This window comes from Amphiura filiformis, chromosome 10 (genome assembly GCF_039555335.1).
Source record: "Amphiura filiformis chromosome 10, Afil_fr2py, whole genome shotgun sequence".
In the NCBI taxonomy this organism is placed as follows: Eukaryota; Metazoa; Echinodermata; class Ophiuroidea; order Amphilepidida; family Amphiuridae; genus Amphiura; species Amphiura filiformis.
Window position 1 is genome coordinate 18030419 of NC_092637.1, and position 21576 is coordinate 18051994.

The 21576-nt window shown below is 36.5% G+C and overlaps 2 protein-coding genes across 2 annotated transcripts; both read right to left on the reverse strand.

The window, feature by feature from the left end:
- Window positions 1–45: 45 nt before the first annotated feature.
- Window positions 46–2040, reverse strand: LOC140162595 (uncharacterized). The gene is made up of 2 exons (XM_072185856.1): window positions 1715–2040; window positions 46–1283 (listed from the first exon to the last, which is right to left on the reverse strand). The coding sequence occupies exons 1-2, from the start codon at window positions 1932–1934 to the stop codon at window positions 46–48; spliced, it is 1458 nt and encodes a 485-aa protein (XP_072041957.1). The 5' UTR covers window positions 1935–2040.
- A 10559-nt stretch (window positions 2041–12599) lies between these two features.
- Window positions 12600–18670, reverse strand: LOC140161714 (uncharacterized). The gene is made up of 4 exons (XM_072185014.1): window positions 18278–18670; window positions 15066–15128; window positions 14051–14178; window positions 12600–12630 (listed from the first exon to the last, which is right to left on the reverse strand). Exons 1-4 carry the CDS (start codon window positions 18317–18319, stop codon window positions 12600–12602), a joined length of 264 nt encoding a protein of 87 aa, XP_072041115.1. The 5' UTR covers window positions 18320–18670.
- Window positions 18671–21576: the final 2906 nt, after the last annotated feature.

A 21576-nucleotide genomic window follows, 5' to 3' on the forward strand; every position in this document is an offset into this window, starting at 1 on the left:
AATAAACATTTAAGTTGTCTTTATTCAGTTATATATGAAGGTAATTCAGTCCAAAGGCACAACAGATGGGCATGTATTATAGAGCGCACAACATACAGTTATTAATTTGTCCATGGTGTTATTGCCATCTCCAAAGTTGCCAATGAGTGAGATAGGTAATGTTCCCTGTAAGATTGTATATTTTTGCTTAACAGCCCCTATCACCCGCTCAACGTGTATACGAACAATAGATAGTTCTCTGCTCCAGTCAACTTCAACTTTGTCGAGTTGCTTTTTCCCACGAGTGAAAGGTGGTATCTTCACCTCTGACATTGCAAGTCTGCAATACTCATCAATCGTAAATCCTCTGTCAGCAATGACAACATCTCCAACTTCTAAACGATGGATAAGTCCACTGGTTTCCGTTATAATTTTGTCTGATGCACGTCCACCCCAGGTATCACTAATGAAAGAAACTGTCCCCTGGGGTGTTATACCTATAAGAAATTTCACCGTGTTGTGGTGCTTGTATGAGCTCCACGTCTGTGCGCGAGCCAAAAGATCAGAAGGCTGTTCAATGAATACCTCTGTGCAATCAATTATGATTGCACACTTTCCAAAAAAAGTCCTAAAAGATGCTGGCATGCTTTCTCTTAATGCAGTTCTGCTTGGCCAATGAATAACAGGTCCCAATTTAACCGCCATCACATTAAGTACTCGATGAAAAATGCGAGAGACAGATGCCACAGAAATATTAAATCGGTAGGCAAGATCCTGGTTGCACAGATTTAGCCGTAATTTCATCAGGCAAATAACAAATTGTTGAAAAGGGTTCAGTTTACAATGTCCACTGTCTGGCAAGTTGGGCCTAATTAGAGTCAACAAAGCAAGAAATGTAGTCCATTCTGAAAGTCCTGTGAAAAAAGTCAGTTTAGTTGGGTCTGCCTCAAGAGATTCCTGCGTCATCTGGCACTTATCAAGTTCTTGTCTCTGTTGATCGACTTGCTGTTTCAGCCTTTCATTCTCTTCACACGCTGCTATGTAGGATGCCTCTTTAATGTCCATATCTGCACCAGTTACGTCAGTTTGGCATGCTATCCCTGGTGCCGGTAAGGGGGGAAGTGGGACATTTTGCAAGTCAAGTAAAGCAGCTACAGCCACATTATTTGCAATTGTCCTCTTTCTGGTTTGTAGACGGTCATATCGATCAGAATTTGAATCTCGCACGCCCGCACTTTCATGTCCCATGTTGAGGGTCGGTGTCCAGTCTGGGTTATTTTGATCGTAGAGTTTTGCAGGTTCACCTGTATCAAAGACAAAAGTTGAAAAGAAAAATTTAAGTTTGAAAACCATACCACTTACCATGAGTCTATGACTCACGAGGATGACTTATGACTAGAGTCGAGACTAGTAGACTAGGCCTACTAGTCAATATCACATTCAGACAATGAACAAAATAGATTTACCTGTCTCCAGTTTTCTTCAAAGAGCTAACAAATAATATAACTCATCTTATGGCTTGCTGGTTTGTTTTAACAAATCTTGGAATCAGATGTGTCATTGCACTTTTAAACTGAAATAGCACATGATGTGGCCTATAAATTGTGTGATGTAAATTGTAGGCTTTCGAAGGCTTTCATTATTTACGAATAATTTATTAGGTATATTTGATGACCCAAGGCATAATTTACAACGTAATCACATTCTTATGATATCCAAATACATTTAAACGTACCATTTATGAAATGTTCAGAGCAGACTCGATGATTCTTGGTGGGATTGAAACCATCTCGCTTGATATTTGCGAGCCATTTAACACGACGTCTTTGCGATATCTGCATGTCTTGAGGCCCATATTTCTCCTCATCTCGCACAACAGGAATGGCAAAAAATCTCAGTTTACTCCCAGAAGTACGTTTATTAGTACAGTTATACACACAGCAACTTTCTGGCATTGTAAAAGCTAAAAATAATCAAAATAATGCAGTAGTAGCTAGCAAATGAAAACTTTAAATGTCCCGGCGAAATTTGGTGACCAAGTGTAAACAAAGCAAATCCCGTTCCGTTGACGGTCACATTGGAAAAAAATCACCGAATAAATATTTTTCAAATTTTATGTAACATCAATTATTTTCATAAAATGGATACATAAGCTATAGTAATAATGTTTATTGTGTACAACAATTAGTATTTCAGTGTTTTTATACGGTAAAATATAATTTTTTGAGATAAAATAATCACATAGTTTATATATCGCTAACTGCATGAACCGCACTATGCCGTACATTAGTGCAATCAGCAATCACTTTGTGCAGCGAAGGCGATCGATTTGTAAACACGACCAACGCTCCCGCAAATATGGCGACCGGATTATGCTAATGAGGGATTAGGACGGACGTGGATACTCTCTATCGTTAAAATTGCAACTTTTCATTTCGGGGTTTGAGAGTTTGGAGGCGCATATCTTGGTCAATTCTTGCTCAATGTTCACGAACAGGGTGTCAAATGAGAAAGCAAAGTCCAATTAACAAACTGTATATTTCAGAATAATACAAAATTATCAAATTATTGAACATTAAGGATGAATATAACTGACGAGTTTCTTTTTGTGCCTGGTGTACATAACTTTTGTTACTCAGTTACAATTATTTACAAAATTTATCAGGGGGTGTAGTACCACCTTAAACCACTCTAACACTGAATGGAACTGTTTACATGGTTTTAAAATACTTTACTTATGTGCTCATCGAACTACATGTATAATGCAGAAAAGACGACCGTTTTTGTTGAACAGGTTAGATTGAAAGAGCTAATTGTGGCAATTTGGTTTTACATTTTTACGACGATTAGTACCTACAGTTTGATCAGCTCGTAATAGGCGATAAATGTTTTTTACTTCACCGTAGACAAATTATAGGACTTGAACTAATAATTCATGATCATGCTTTTGGCGAGATGTCACAAGACAATGATCAAAATAACATAATATTAATCCGCGATGTTATAAAAGCCCGCCGATTACGAGCTGATCAAAGTATAGTTTGCTTTTCAGTTATAGACCATAATATTGATATTCTGTTGTTCGCAGACTTTCGCAGTTCGTTTTTTAAATTTGCGCGATCAGAGATTGAGTACCCATAGATATGTGACTATAAAAGACAAAATCAGGTTCTGATCGTCAGATTGGCCCTAGATTTAATATATTGTGATGATAATTTTAAATCAACATAGAAAGTATCGAAACGATTATAGATGGTCAGATATATCGGGAACTGAAATATATAGCATAAACTTACATAATGTATATAGAGCGCAGCTTTCTCGATGCGCATTTTGGTACTAGTTAGGTGAAAAAGTTCAATTTGGTGACCACTCTCTGGCTAGTAAGGTGTGACGATTGATTCGACTTCTATGGACCATTTAGAAAAAAAAGCCACCATGTCCCTCGCGAAAATCCCGGCATTTTTCGCTAGAGGCCAAAATCCAAAATGGCCGCCGCCACCATTTTGAAAATTTAAGTTTTGAACCAGAGCACCTATAATCATGCACAAAGACACTTTTTCGGATATGTCGAGTACAAGGATTCCGATTCTGACGTTAGTTTGACATTACGGCATCATTTTCACCCAGAAATCCAAGATGGTGGCCGGCACCATCTTGAAAAATTTAGTTTTGAACAAGAGGACCTAAAATCGTGTACTAAAGACACTTTTTTGGATACGTCGACCACAAGGATTTCAAATTTGACATTACTTTGACATTACGAACTCATATTTACCCAGAAATCCAAGATGGTGGCCGCCGGCGCCATCTTGAAAAAAATAAGTTTTGAACCAGATTACCTAAAATCGTGTACAAAGACACTTTTTCCGGTAAGTCGACCCCAAGAAATCAGAATCTGACATTAATTTGACGATACAACATAATTTTTGCCCAGAAATCCAAGATGGCCCCTATTTGGTAGAGCGTAAATGTGATTTTTGAATGAGAGCAGAAGCATAAGTGTGTCATTTCCGCCTTATCTGGGGTTCATGTCCCTTATATGGGGTTTAAACTGCCTTATCTTGGGTTTACATCCCTTATCTAGGATAAGGCGCCTTACCTGTGGTTTAGACGGCCTTATCCTGGGTTTACGTTCCTTACCTGTGGCTAAGATGCCTTAACCTTAGCATATCGCAGTCTAAACCCAGATAAGGCATCTAAACCCCGGATATCAAAAGAGGTATCAATATGCGCAGGAGAAAGCTGCGCTTTATATACATTACATAAGTTCTCGATATATCTGACCATCTATAATCGTTTCGATACTTTCTGGGTTGAGTTTAGTTAGAAAATATAGAGTATGTAATAATGTTGACGCTATATTTTATTAAGGGATGGGGTATGAACATTTGGATAGTATTTATTGTGGGACATTAATCGAATTGCATTCTGAATACGAAGAATGTCCTTCTGATATCAAATAATTTTGATTTTTTGAAATTCGCAATGTAATACACATTTTATGGCAAATGATTAAAAATTGATATTTCGAAGTAAACTTTATAAATCTGATGATTTATACTTAAAGTGTATGTAGGTGGGATGAAAAGCCGACGATCAATTGAAAATTTTGACCTTTCGTATTGAAGATATGGATTCCCCCAAAAAAAAAAAACACCAAAAAAAAAGGTCTCTTTGGGAAGAAAATCCATATCTTCAATATGAAAGGTCAACATTTTCAATTGATTGTCGGCTTTTCCTCCCAGCTACATACACTTTAAGAATATATTATTAAATTTATCAAATTTACTTCTAGGACTGTTATATATCATAAATGTGAAAAATATCAAATTTTAATAATTTGTCATAAAATTTGTATTAGGCCTATATCGTGAATTTCAAAAAATGAAAATTATTTGATATCAGAAAGACATTCTTCGTATTCAGAATTCAATTCGATATGTCTGATGTGTTCTCATGTCCCACACAAAATACTGTCGAAACGCTCAAAACGCTCATTCCAGATCCCTTAAGTAATCGATTATTTTTTTAATCGGGTAATCGATTATTTAAAAACACTGTAATCGAAGTATTGATAGTCACACGATGTTCAATACATCGAAAATAATCGATTAAAAAATAATCCAAATTGATTGTTTTCAACAATCCCCCCAAAAGGGGAAAACAAACAAAACCCACCCCCCCCCACCCACACCTCACACACACCCACACACAATAAAATTGAAGTACTCATCGAAATTGCGATGTTATATTCCATAAAGACATATGATAAAAGCATATCTTCGGGAAAGTTTGTATTTTTGAAACTAATCCGGATAGAGTCAAAGCTGGTCAAAGTTATCGAGGATGTTGTGAGACATAAAGAGCACATGTTCGGGAAAGTTTATATCTTTGAAACTAATTCGGATAGAGTCAAAAGTTATCGAGGATGTTGTGACCCAGCAAACACAAAAACGTTTTTAAAACGTTTTAAATAAGTGATATTTTGGGTTTTGGTTTAGGTAAAAACGTTTTAATAACATTAAAATGTCGGGTTATATAAAGGTCATGAAATCGTTTTAAAACGTTTTGTATGAAAACCACTACAGCAATATTTTTAAAATGTTTTCGAAATGTCATTGTAAACTATTTTTGCAAACATTTTTGGCCAAATATTTTGTCAACACTTTTAAAAATAACATTATGTTAAAATATTTGCACCCAGCAAACACAGAAATGTTCTTAAAATGTTTTTTACAAAACGTTTCAATAACATTTAAATGTCGGGTTATATAAAGGTCGTGAAAACATTTTAAAAACGTTATTGTAAATATTTCGGGCAAACGTTTTTTGCAAAATATTTTTTCAACCCCAAAATAACATTCTGTTTTAGAATGATTTGTACCAAGTTTTCACAAATGTTTTTGGAATGTTATTAAAACGTTTTTATACCATTTATATATCCCGACATTTAAATGTTTTCTGTAAAACATTTGTGTTTGCTGTGCAGTAAATTACCAACAAATGTTATTTAATGTTATGAAAACGTTTTATACCATTAATGTACCCTTTATATAACCCGACATTTATACGTTTTCTGACAACCTTTTATAACCTTTTGCGAATGATGTCAAAAACGTTTTGTGTTTGCTGGGGAGACATAAAAAAGCACATTTCAAGGAATGTTTTTGGGGCGCCCTCTACGGAGGCGGCCCACAATATAGGCATGAGTTTGTGAGAAGCTTCTAATTTCACTCTTACTAGATTTACTCCGCAATTGTTTTGCTAAAATTATGCCCTTGCTCAGAAATAAAACCACAATATGCTTGGATTTTATTTTATTATTGTTTTCTGTTATGCACAGGATAAAATGGCGTGCGTATATTCTTTGTTTAAAAGACAAAATTAATGGATTTGTAAAAACACCAAATCATTCGAGACCTTTGACCTTTGTAACCACTTTGACCTTTGTAACCAATTTACCGCCTCTTAGAACCCGATAGACGGTGACCAACACTATTGACTACAATAGCCTAATCTGAATGGCATAGTCCAATAACCTCAAATAAACAATCATAGTGCAAAATTTGACCTAACTTGCAGAGTATGAGTTTTTGTACCCAAAGTTTCAAAGTCAGGCATCTTATCAAGATCAAGATAGTGATAGTGAAATAGCAATTAACATGCTTATCTTACCAAGGTCTTATCTATCTGCATGGGGTAATTGGAAATTATGGTGTAGCCTATTTGTTTTAAGGATGAAACAACTGGCTCCTTTTGCATGGAAATTAGAACAAATTACTATACAAGCTGTATCAAAAGTTTGGTACCCAGCAGTTTTGATAGTAATTGAAAAGCCTGGTTCTTCCAAATGCAATATCGGGTCCCCTTTAAAATGATAAAATGATCAGACCATAAATCTTTTGTGACTGTTTATGACATTAATCAACAAATTATGCGGATCCTAGATGTGTCGAGGATGTTATGTTTATGAACAAAACGTTACGTTTGTATTTCCAACATTGTTAATCATTGCTACGTGTATGTTAACAAATGAAAGTTCTGTAATTATTTTAATTCTTCAATGCTAAGTTAGTAAGTATTCTTTTGGATATCATCAAATTGTAAATCTCTAGTCAGATTTTCAGTGTGTTAACAACTATGTATCAAAGATGTTACGTTCATGTACAAAACATTAACGTTCTTATCTTGTAAACATTGTATACCCATATAGCTACTTTTATGAAGAATGAATGTTCTGTAATTGTCTTTTATCCTTCATCTCTATTAGATTTTCAGTGTATTAGCAAGTAGATGATGTATATGTATCACAGACGTTATGATGTATATGTATCACAGACGTTATACATTCATAAAAACTTTTCTTTTGGTCAACATAGGGGTAGATCCTCTTCTATACTATCCATCATATACCCCCCTGCGTAACGAAATTCAACAATATTCAATATCCAAAGCAATATCATCACTCCAATATGCCCCAAAATTGAACTCCCCCACCCCACATAATCGCAAATTGACACGACAGCTTCATTCCAATTCAATTTATTTCATCCAAAACGGTCCTGTGATACACCTCCCCCAATCAAACACATTTCTCTTGCATTTGATCATCTTCTACTCTTCCCTAGAAAAAATCATTATGATACCAAATCCCCGGGACCAAATCTAAACACCATGCCATGGAATTCACCATATCACGTCCAAGCTCACATAATTTGGGCGCCCATTCCTTTTTTAAAGGAATTTTTATTATCTTTGAAACTGATCCGGATAGAGTCAAAGTTATCTAGGATGTTGTGAATTGGTTTCAGTTTTTATGCATTGCAGTCGTGCAAATCATATTAATCATATAAATCATATTAAAGTTGTTATATTTGGCAGATGATTAGTACTTATGGGGGAATCTTAACAGTACCCCTATTCTAAACGGTTCCAAAAAAATAAGTCCCCCCTAAGAATTTTTGGTATAATCCAAAAACGGCTTGATCAATTCTCTTGTTTTAAAGTTTAAAACATAGGCTGATTAGTTATGCATCAAGTGAACGGTGTTTCGTTGTTATCTTTTATCATCTTCACTGAGAAATACAGCCATTTATAAAATTTTCGGCCAAAAAAAGTTGCACTTTTCTACATAGGCTTTTTATGCATGACTTTTGGCTTCAGACCTCTTTCACTTGAAGAAAATTATCAAAAGGAATGTTTCTATATTTTTTTTTTTTTTTTTATTAAAATAACTTTATTTAAGATATTCAGGAATTAATTTTTACACATTTCAAAGTCAGATGTCTTATGGTTCAGTGAATAATCATATAGCCATTTATGAAGTTTTATTCATCAACAAAAGTTGCACTTCTCTAAATTGGCTTTTTGTATGCATTAAAATGCGTAAATTTAACAAGTTTTTCATTCTAATTAAACTTATTAGGAAGGAACAACTGTAACTTCAATGATAATCTTGTGTTCATTGATTAATTTAACCAATGGAACAACAGATTCCTGGTTAGATCTTTTATTGCTGGATCCCTATGGGGAAGGTGGGGCATAACGGAACACTTAACTTTGAGGATGCTCTGTGACGTCACCATAAGTAATATGACTGTAAAAATGATATGTTCAGTTGAAGTTTGTATTTACCTTTTTGTGATTTACGTCATATGCACAACCTCTATTCACTGAAGTAGGCCCTAGTGATGTAACACTAACAAGATTAATTACCATAACAATGGGCATACACAATTTTTGTTCCACTTGAAGCCATACTGCTATGCACAGTTTATCCCTTACATAACCTATGTCTTGAAATTCAATATACGCTGGTGAAGTTATGTAATAATCGGATTTACTACCATAGCAAATTGAAAACAATTTTCGAATATATCGCGCTAGCTGCACTGGTACGTTCAAGCATGGAAGTAAGAGACATGGAAGCTGGTCGATCCAACACCTATTGAATTATTTACGTAACATTCTATAGAGGGTACGTATCAAGCTATTGTGATAACAATGTAGTCAGTGTGTCTTTGATGTGGATCAGACTTGCCGCCTTTATTGCCAGTTCGTTTATTTACAGGTTTATTATTTTGAGCAAAAATCGTGTTTTTCTTGATTATGTTTCAAGTATGTTGTTTTTATTCGGAAAAAAGTGACAGGGATGTTAGATTTGTAATCCATAATTACAGAAATCCAATCAAAATATCGATTTCTACCCTATACTTACAGATTTTCTTAAACTTCAAAATATTGGAAATCATGCATTTACGTCTAAATCGCTAATTAGCGGTAATAATTGATATGCGCACTTGGAACATGCGTTACATTATAAAATGAATCCCGCATCTATTTGAGTGCCCGGGGCTGCCCGAAATCGCTGTTGACCAGAATGTTCCAGAGTCGGGTATTAATCTTTACATTTTGCGTAAAATAAATTGTATTTCATTTCATTTTCTGTTTTAAAACTGCTATCTGAAAGTCTAGCATATAATATATATTATATACATTTAATCGGTAGGTTTTCACATAATTACATACTTTTAATACAAGGCGGTTCTCGAACCACGAGTCTCGCCTGCTTTTGCGACCGCCTGCTTTTACAATTACTTTTGGTAGAGGTAAATGAATTTGGCGGTTATCGGCTGGGCACGATTATCTGGCTGATGGTGACTGTACCCACCAAGTGTCATGCCCATGCAACAGTTTTTACTAATTTGACCCCTGGTGACCCTGAAATGACCTTCCAAAAATTTGGCACTAAATGTTGACTGTACCCACCAAGTTTCATGCCTATCCGACAGTTTTTACTAATTTGACCTCAGATGACCCCTGGTGGCCTCGAAATGACCTTCCGAAAATTTGGCTTTAAATGTTGACTACGCACCAAGTTTCATGCCCATGACAGGTTTGACTAATTTGACCTCAGATGACCCTGAAATGACCTTCCAAAAATGTGGCTTTAAATGTTGACAGTACCCACCAAGTTTCATGCCATCCGACAGTTGTTACTAATTTGACCTCAGATGACCCCTGGTGACCTCGAAATGACCTTCCAAAAATCTGGCTTTAAATGTTGACTGCACCCACCAAGTTTCATGCCCATACAAAAGTTTTTACTAATTTGACATCAGATGACCCCTGGTGACCCCAGAAATGACCTTTCAAAATTTGGCTTTAAATGTTGACTGTACCCACCAAGTTTCATGCCCATCCGACAGTTTTACTAATTTGACCTCAGATGACCTCTGGTGACCTTGAAATGACCTTCCAAAATTTGGCTTTAAATGTTGACTGGACCCACCAAGTTTCATGGCCATACGACAGTTTTTACTAATTTGTCCTCAGATGACCCCTAGATGACCTCAGTGACCTTGACCCACTAACCAATACAAACCGGTTCTGTCTCGGGTCAAGATGCACCCACCCACCAAGTTTGAGTAATGTGCGACTCATAGTCTCCGAGAAAATAGGCGGAAAGCAAACTTTAACCAAAACTTTAACCAAATTTGTCACATACACACACACACACACACACACATACGCACGGAAAAGTGATTATATAGTCTCCTGCCTTATCAGGCGAGACAAAAATTGTATAAATTAAACTGATAGCATTCTCACCATTTCGTAGGGATTTTATCAAATCTGTTTGTGTTCATAAAACTAGTCATGCACTGCGGTAATATAACACAGCCCATTGTCAGGACTTAGTACACGACCTCGTACTGCTATTGATTTTTAAGCGGGAACTTTGATTTTAGACATGGTACACGTTGACCACGCGTTGACTCAATTGTTCCACTTTCACCTGTACTGCTTTTGTTCAGTATCGCGGCAAGTATGATACTTACTTTGATGTAGTATTTGACCAGCTTCCATGTGTATTACTTCCATGGTTCAAGCGGTACCTCTGCACATGGAAATAGTAGATGAGAAGGAATCACAACTAACCATCATCAAAGTTCCAAACACATTGCCGACATGTACATTGACGTTTCTATACACGTCAACCACTATAGTTATATCATAATCCTCGGGATTATATCCCAACACGATGGTCATTGGTGACGTAACATTTCTATGACATGACATTTTCAATTCTAAAGCTGCAGTCAAGCGACCAATGCTATGGACTAAATGCGGCCTTGTGAGCAGGAAAGGGCGGGAAATATGAATGCATTATGGGACAGACGGGATAACATAGCCAAAAATAATGCCTTGTGGGAAGGATGTATTACCAAAATCGGAAGTAGAAAGTCATATATTTGAAACATTTAGGGGCAAATTTACCTATGTGGGCGGTCTGGGGCACATGTGAAGGCAATTTGATAGAATTGATTTTCCGTTTGTCTTATGATAGAATCTGTTCCCATTTTTCGGAAACAATCGGAACAACTTGTGTTATACCTTTACATTTTAATTAAATTTGGGGTCAGCGAAAATACGATTATCCTTACAAAATGTAAAACTTTTTTAAAAGTGTCTTTAGTCGAAAATACAACGTATTTTGATTAAATTTCCCAATATTTGTATTGTTTTGACTTTTCTGCATCTGAAAATGCAGAAATCTGTTGCAAATGTTTATAAAATCCAGTCTAAATGAACGTTAAAAGTGCGCTTCATCAACTAGGGTCACAACAACCGGTTCAAAATGTGTTTGTGCGCAAAGATTTATCGCTATGAATTTCCAGTTATGCTACCAAATCACGCTGATGGCGGCAATATGAGTGTCCTCAAAAGGGAATTTGTTGAGTCCTCATCCTTTGTAATGAAGAATAGATAAGCGGGATTAGTCACAGGCGATCGATTTCGTTGTGATTCCTTCTCATCTACTATTTCCATGCTCTGCATTGAACCATATCATGCTAATATTGATGAAGTTGAAGCCCCATTCAAATACATATAGAGGCCCTGCATGAAATTATCGATTGGCTCCAGACAAAGGATTTGAACCGGTGTCCTTCACCGTAGTTATGGCGGAGTGCAATCCATTCAATCATGGAAATAGTAGATGAGAAGCGATAAATCTTTGCGCACAAACAAATTTTGAACCGGTTGTTGTTCAATGCATATTTTGATAAAATAATAAAATGGACAGAAACCCTTCCAAGCTGATAGTTATTTTTCTTTAAGTTACTTCATAATTTGTATTCATATGCATGAGAAGCTCAACTTGAAAATTATTTTTCATTGATTTTTTAAAGTTTTTAAGAAAATCAAGAATAGGCTCACTTTCTGGAGAATGGCCCACGGTTGTTTGATAGCATGTAAAACTGAGTCATTTTTAAGAAAAGTTGAACAATGATGGCGCTATTTATCTAAAATCGTATTTGTATCTTTACAAGGGGTAGACACTTGTAAAATGGTATTAGAACAGTAGCAAACAGACTAACAAATGACAAGGGAATTTTCAAAAAACTTTTTATCATGAAATGTAATGTATAACACATATTAATTGGCAAATTTGAATTTATAATAATGTAAATAGCGCCCTCAATTTGCACACAACTGTACAGTTTATAGGATTAAAAATTACCACAAAAAAGCAGAAAAAGATGAATAATTTGATATAGAAATGAAAATCTATGTTAAAAATTGCTACAAAATCTACGTGTATATGCAGCTTATTAGTGTAATAGCTGTTGGTATATTTCAGGTCTAGAATTGAACATTATAACAATGTGTTGTTAGAAAAATTAATAAATGGTCTCATCAAACAACCGTGGGCCCATGTTGGTTTATTCTTTGTTCCTAGCCACTACATACAACAGCCCATTAGTTTGAATGGTCTGAACAGGATTAGGGTTAGGGATAAGGTTAGGGTTAGGGCATGGAAGAAGAATAGAGCACGAAGTGCGATGGAATTGCAACTCCGATCGTCGATGTGAGGTCAGCGATGTCAACACTTGCAACATGTGGACGTAGGTGGCAGCAGCATTTTTCTGTAATTAGCATATTCGTGACGTCATGTTAACGTAAGTCTCCACTACACTACGCAGTACTATCGTAGGTGGCAGCAGCATTTTTCTGCAGTTTCTTCAGGCTATCAGCACAGGGTAATACACAGGGGAAGCCGACGCTGTCGCCATCTTTTTGTATTGCGCTAGTATAGAAGTTGCAACGGCCTGGTTAGGGCTCAATTAGCATTAGGGTTAGTGTTAGTGATATGATTAGGATTAGGGCTTAGGTTATACAGGTTAGGGTTAGGGTGATGTTTAGGGTACGGTGGCTCAGTGGTTACAGCCTTGGACTCATAATCCAAGAGCTTGCGTGGGTTCGATTCCCCATCCCATTAACGTGTTGCGCCCTTGGGCAAGCGCTTTGCCTCGCTTGCCTCACCCCACCCAGGTGCAATGGGAAGCTGTTAGGGGTAGTCACGTCGTTGTACTGATGGACCCTGCACCACTTGTAGGGTGCAAACGTGGCTCCGACATATTCTAATAACGGCGGAATAAATGTAAAGCGCTTTGAGGCTGTTACGGCATAAAGCGCTATATAAATATCTACATTTTTTTTCTTTTTAGGGTTAACCCTAACAATCTTACAATGAAAACAACTGCGCATGTATGCATCCCACATGATGCCATGATGCAATCACCCCAAGTCAAAGTATGGAAACAACGGCCGCGCCAGCAAAACCTCCGTGGCTGCCGTCAGTGATTCCTGAGGTACCAAGCGACTTCTTTGTTCATCTTGTCTCCTTTTTCTTTCCTTCTTTCACTTCCGATGGCAAAAAACCATAGGCCGTGTTAGGGTTAAGATATAGGGAGGTTTCATGTACGCCACGGGTCACTAGCCCTGGAGGCACAAAAACGATATTGGAGCATGTGAAAATGAAATATCACCTACATAGTGCTAATATTCCTTACAAAGCATGAGGTTTGAATAATGCGCCAAAGAATCACAGAGGATGATAATAGTTTGTTTGTCCTCCACCGCACATGACTGACTCTCAATGCAGGTCATTTTTATCAACCTTTTAACCTTTCGTGCAAGCGCCCTATAAGGATTAGGGTTTTTACGTTATTGGGTTTTCTGACTAATGACCCTTTGGACTATCAGCTGTAACCATACCTACCCTACACACATTCCAGTTATCCCCTGTTCCCAGCCTGGAATGACCTTCCCTGCACCAAGTTGAAACTGGATTGGCTCCCTTCCTTGCTGTACGGATGAGTCAAATATAGCACCACTATCTAGACGACCCTATTAGGATTAAGATGAACATTGGTTGTAAAAAACTTAAAACAATATAATATTGTAAAATTGGTTGCATCTGCTCTAGAGCACACAGGGCACAATGGAATTTCATCACTTCAACCTACCATAAAATCAAAACCCTAACTACACTGTAAATTACCACAAATTTGTGCTGTTTATCTGTATTTGACCACATAATTACTATTCTCAAATACCTCTTCACTTGCACATATACTGCTTAAAAAATTGGAAATTGTATCTTTTCATTTTAATCACAATAAGCTCAAATCTTTTCTCAATCTGCTGCAAAATGTCTGTAATTTGTATTAAAGGGGCATTTCGTGATCCACAGCCTCATCCCCCCACTTTTCTCCAAAAAGTTGAGATTTTTATATCACTGGAAACCTCTGGCTACATAATGTTTATGTACAAAATATTTCTTGCAGATTAATTCGTTTTGCAAAGATATCGTGAAATTTGAATTTCGTTCTGGTGCACCAGAACGAAATTACAACGCATTGTCTATGGAGCAGTGCAATACACATAATCATGCATAACTCGCAAACGCAAAATCGGAATCAACTGAAATTTTGGGAATAGGCTTTTTTCGTGGATATGTACTGGAAAATGTCATAAAAAGAGGATGCTAGGATCACGAAACACTCCTTTAAAACATGATCTATAATGCATTAATTAATCCCTGTTTTAAAACGGTATCACATCAACAATATATAGGTAATAATAATGAAATTTACAGTTTAATATTGATAATGAATAACAGACAATGAAAGACTCACCTCAGCAAAAATATTATTTTTCTTTAATTTACTAAAATGCCAGTACCGGTACCTTTGGGTTATTTTATTTTTCTGATCGTCCTGTGGTTTACTTACCGTATAATGCACTGCTACCAAATCACCAGGTTCTGCCTTCTCATGGCATGTGGGTGGTTTATGCTACATGTAGGTTCAAAAACAAAGCAGAATGTATCAATAACATGAACTGGGGCTACATGTACAATCAAGTGTAACTTGCAGATGACCCCCTAATCTGACTTTTGCGCAACAATGCTTTTCAAGGCGGTAGTTTGAATAGCGCCGCCACAACAATAACAATCATATACACTGGTTAGCAAATGTTCTCAGTACAGATCCAAATAAGTAAAATTAGGTACTCACTAGAAATATTTCGATTCCTATCAGGAATCTTGTTCACTCTGGTTTGGTGAGTGGTGGTGTTTCTAGTTGTTATCGGCAATCTTTGTGACTGATTTTGATGACGTCACATGGGTTGCTTGCCGATTGATGATCTGATCGTAGATTCGATCAACTCTGTACGCCCCCTCGTCCTTGTTCATGGTGGTGTTGCCTCTGCTCCTAGACCAGATGGCCTCTTTGAGCCAACGGGTTGTTTTGTTTGCCTCTTGGTCGATGACTTTGGCTTCCTCCCACCCAATGACGTGATTATTAGTTGCTGTGTGTTCAGCTTTGGCTGATTTGTAGGTTTCTGTGGTTGACGCCTTCCTCTGTGCTCTGGTGAAAGTTTTCTCACTAGCTTTATCTGCTTCCGATTTATGTTCTTTTAGTCTAAGTAGACAAAAGGCGACCCGTTTCTTCTATGTATGTTTTTGGGCAGCTCTTACACGGAATTTCATTAACCGCCTCTGCTGTCTGGAGTGGGTCTCGCTTATCCTTTGGGTGTACAAGAGCCTTGCGGATGGTGGAATGTGGTTTTAACGATGTTGCGAAACCATGTTTCTTGAAAATTCTTGATACCCGTTCGGATAGGCCCTCTACATATGGAAGCACAACAAGGCCTTTGCTTTTGTCTTTGTCGTCGCTAGGATTTGGTTTCTTTGGCTTTGGGAGATCTTTTTCCTCGATAACTTTCTTTATTGACCACTGAGGATAGCCACATTGACTAAGTGCTTGCTCTATATGTGACTTTTCTTTCTGGCGATCGGTTTCCTCAGAAACAATTGAATCTTTCCTATCAATGAGGGTCCTCACGACACCTAATTTGTGGTGTAACGGATGATGCGATTGGAATTGCAAGTACTGGTCCGTGTGCGTTGGTTTTCTATAAATGCACAATTTGAGGGACCCGTCATCTTTCTTGGTAATTAAGGTGTCTAAGAAAGGAATACTATTGTCCGATTCTTCTTCATACGTAAATTTGATGTTATTTGTAGGATCAACTTGGTTCAAATGTGTACATGTAGTCAGATTCTCCGCTTCTCCTTTCTTGATCACTTCTAAGACATCGTCTACATATCTCTTCCAGACTCTGGGTTTGCAGTTGTCAGGAGCTGTGGCTATGGCTTCATTCTCAAACCATTCCATGAATAGGTTGACCCCCGGGGTTGACCGCTATGGGACTTAGGGGGCTGCCCATTGCCATACCATTCTTTTGTTGGAAGATCTTGCCTTTTGATGTAAAGTAAGTGTAGTAAGAATGAATTCAATTCAGACTTGATCGAATCTACGATCAGATCATCAATCGGCAAGCAACCCATGTGACGTCATCAAGATCAGTCACAAAGATTGCCGATAACAACTAGAAACACCACCACTCACCAAACCAGAGTGAACAAGATTCCTGATAGGAATCGAAATATTTCTAGTGAGTGCCTAATTTTACTTATTTGGATCTGTACTGAGAACATTTGCTAACCAGTGATTTATGAACGATCCTGATGAATTTGTTCAGAATCATATACACAGGGCTCGATTTACTAGGGTTTTACTAGTTACATGCACAAATGCGTATTCCTGTATAATACACATGTCACTTGTATGACCCACCCTAGGACCCCCGGGGGATGTGCGTCATGGTTGGGTCATTTACCAACCAATTAGTGACGCAGGGTACGGTCATTTACTCAATATGTGCGTCACAACATACCCCGAGGGGTGCGTCAGTGTCAGTCACTTTACCTAGGTGCGTCAATGGTTAGGCGCATCAGTGTCAGTCAAAATACCTAAATGCCTAAAATGGTAAGTCAAATTTGCGTCATGAGGACAGTCATAATCCTTAACATGTGCGTCACAATTTTGACCAGGGGCTCAGTCATTGTCGGCAAATGTCAGTCATTGTTTAGGCGCACATGTGGGTCATGGTATAGTTAAATCCGACGCACCTATGTAAAGTGACTCACCACTCCCGGGGGTCATAGGGTGGGTCATACAAGTGACATGTGTATAACTTTGAGTTGAACATGTTAATTTTATTTTCTAAATCTACCCCGGGAATCTACCCCTGCATATTAATAACATAGGCAAGTAAACAATGTATTTTTAAGATGGTATTCGGTACCGTTAAATATTAAATTTTAAATATAATTTTATAGTACAGGGATCTATACGATGATTTTTATTTTTGGGTGGATCATCGTACCGGTATAGGCTAATGACATAGAAAATATGTGTCACCCAATGCACCACGCAATTGATTAGCAGACCGGCACTGCACAGGACCGGCTATGGCTGGTTACCAGTTGTACTCATTTTAATGTAATCTTAGTCGAGAACTCGCATTCGATGCTAGAGTGCTTTCTGCTTGGCTATGGTTTTTCGGTCGGACAGCGGTGCAATTTTTTACACCGGAGGTTATTTATTCTGTTAATGTTGAAATTTGGATGAAAGTTATTTCGATGAGTCAACTGTATCTTTTGAACAAGATGAAGATTTGCCTATTTTGGATGTGATTTTGGACAGTCTAAAATTTTGCTGAAGTGCAATTCTACAAACAACATTTTTGATGCAATCGCCTGTTTTGATCAGCTGTGTTTACTTCTGAACTTCCATTGCTTTACACATTGTCATGCTTCAGCGAATCTGACTAGATTTTGAATGCAATGGTCTCTAGCCTAGAATGTGAAGCTATCGGTGAGCAAATTCTTGAGCAAATGTATTAAATTGGCAATCGGAGCCTACAAAGCCACGCATTATCACGACATCAAGAATTGACGCAAATTTTACAGTACAATCAGTCATACCTAGAAAGGATAAAATTCAAATTGAGAAAATAATCTAGGTATAAATGACTTGTTTATGTTGACTGTGAACTTGTACTATTTAACTATACATACAAACGTGAAACTCACCTCCGTAACAATCTTAAGTTCCTTCTGTTTTTTTAGCAGCATCGATGATTTGATCTAAACTACTCAAACATAGTAAAACTGAAAAAAGGTTCTGCCAGGCACCGCCCATGTTTTATGATGTTGAAAATGCAACACACGTCTACAGTACAGCCCTGGCTTAATTGTTATTAATTGAACTGTTAATTTTAAGCTTACTGCAGTTTACAAACTAGCTCAGACTGCTGCCAGCTTATATGTGCAACGTCCTGTGGTACGTCTAAGCTGGACTCGCGATGCACAATAGTTTTGCAGGCTAAAATCGTGCAAACTTCCTTGTATTAACGAGGAAAACATCGCACAAAAATAATTAGTGAATTATCATTTAGAAATTATTTTTAGCAACTAATTTGCTATGCACCGCCCGTCGCCCATTCAACGTGCTCGCCATGGCCCACACGTGTAAACATGTAAAGTGGCATCTAAAATTTGCACTTGGATTTGTATTTGTAAATTGATTATTAATTTGCCATGTTTTTAGTACACTTCTTATTTAATATTGCAATCTTAATTCATCAAATAGCATTTTCCTACCGTCAAAATAAATAATTATAATATTTATCTATTCAGATCAGAGTTTCTATAGTACAAATAGTTATGGGTGGAAGAGGTTTTACCACCTGCCGAAATAGCTCAGTTGGGAGAGCGTTAGACTGAAGATCTAAAGGTCCCTGGTTCAAAATCCGGAGAGCTCACTTGAGCTCTGAACTGTCCCAGGTTTCGGCAATTTTTTTCTTGCCATTTTTCAATGAATTGTGGTAATTTTGAAACGGAAAAAAACACTTCAAATTCACAACTTTTCAATTAAACCCATTTTTTTTAACATTTCGTTTCTCAAAAAAATTTTTGAAAAAAGATTTTTTTTTACCACTAGACGAAACCTCTGGCTACATGGGCCTACTAAAGGCCCTTTACAAGCTTTTACAGTTGATCCTTAGTTTCCTATTACAAAGAATGAGGTGACTTTTAATTATTAATTATTAATTATCTATTATTTTCTTTATTTTAAAATAAGTGGTCGCAACCTACATCAACCCGTGTTGATTAAGAACATACATTTAATTATTTTACAACTATGTTTGATTTTAAACATAAGCAATGGCACAGTTATGTTCTTTGTTTATTCATCATTATGATCAAAGTCAGAAAGCAGAGTCAGAAAGTAGCAAATGGAAGTTATTAAAAGTTATTTTAAAAGAGAAAATCCAAAATAAAAATAAAATAATTAAATATTTTACAATTCTCTGTTTTGGACGCGGGCGGGAAACAAGAAACTAAGAATTAATTGTGAAGGGCCTATAATGTTTAGGGCTTATGTACAAAAAAAATTCTTGCAGATAGGCCTAAAATTGTTTAGCAAAAATATTGTGAAATTTGAATTTAGAGCCGTAATTCGTAGACCTCGATACTCATTATTCCAGAAAAATACAGCACTATTTTTTTAATACAAAAATATTATCCTGTTTTGCCAAATAGAACATAGCTAGATCCTAATCCTTTAGTTAGTCCTAACTAGCAATAAAGTCAAATTTTAATATTTAGCCAATTTTTGTAAATGAGGGCCAAAAACATGTATTTTTAGGGCGTTTTTCATATACTGTGACAATCAAGCCCAAAGACTTGTACTACGACTAATTTCAATTTATGCATTCTAAATTTTGGACTTGAAAGATATGTTTCATTCTTATATAACTAACCATTTAATTAAAGTAAAGTAACACAAAAAAGTGAAGATTAGAGCAAAATTTCAGCATATACTCAAGATTTTGAATGCTTAGACTTTGTTCCAAGTCTGTGATTTTTGTGACTCGATTGTCAGAAAACATGCAAAAAATGAATGTTTTTTGCTCTTTTTTCAAGAAATTAGTAAAATAATGAACTTTTTCATTTAGGGTACCTGCAGGTAATATGGGACCATTAAGGACGTTTAGCTTATTTGCATAAAAACTAAAGAAGATATGCCGAGAGATTGTTATGATGAACAACCTGTCCTTTAAGATTAATAAAACAGGCAATGTTACCTTGTTTTTATGTTTGTTTGGACGCCATGACGTCAAAATGACGTCATCGTCAAGTGTCCCATATTACCTGCATGTGCAGGTAATATGGGACACTGTGTTATCTCTATGGTGAAAATCAAAAAGTTTAGAAAATCACTCTTTTGTTCTAAAAACATTTTTGTTACATGATTTTGAATGTTAAATGCAAATTTCTACAAGAAAATTCAATTTTCTAAATAGTTTTGCTTTTCGCATTGACAATGCACACAATTTCCTATGTGTCCCATATTACCTGCACCCATTCAGTTGAAAATCAGAGAAAATAATCATTTATAAAAGGAAAGTGCCACTTGTCAGTGGAATTTTACCTGCTGATAAGCTTAACCCATCACCTAAAGATCATAAAAATGCCCCCTCAGTACCAGAGTTTTTGGATACACAATCATAAAATGTGACGTCATTGATTTTATATCAGGCCAAAAAAACGACATAATTTTTTGGGCAATTTCACTCTTTTTGGCATTCATTTCCAAGAGTTTGATACACAGACTCCAAAACTGCATTTCTAGAAGCACAGTTGATGTCTCTAAACACTTAACAAATCAACTTAAAGTGTTTACCTTCTCTAAGCTACTTTATGTTAAAATGAAAACAGGTGTCCCATATTACCTGCTGTCCTAGTGTCCCATATTACCTGCACCTACCCTATTTCCAGTTAGGACTAACTAAAGGATTAGGATTTAGTTATGTTTCATTTGGCAAAACAGGATAATTTTTTTTTATTAATTTTTTGGAAATCCATGTGACATGTGACACAATAGAATTGAAATTTCTACTCAATTTATTTTTAAAGTTACAGCTATTTTAATATTTGACATATTTTGGGTAAAAATTGAGACATTTAACAAAAAACACATTTTTAACCCTAAATAGCTCCTAAATGTGCCAAGTATTAAAAATGAGAGAACCTTTTGGATATTAATTCAGACATAGGCCTATCTTTACTCTTGATTCGTTGTGTTTTCATGAAGTGCCCAAGAGGGGACTACGAAAGTGAAAGATAAATGCCCATGTGTCATGGTCTATAATTCCCTCCCCTGAAATTCACGTTGCCCCATGCCCCGGAAAAAAATCAATGAATTGTGGTAATTTTGAAACGGAAAGAAACACTTCAAATTTACAACTTTTCAATTAACCCCTTTTTTTTAACATTTCGTTTCTCAAAAAAAATTTTGAAAAAAGATTTTTTTACCCCTAGACGAA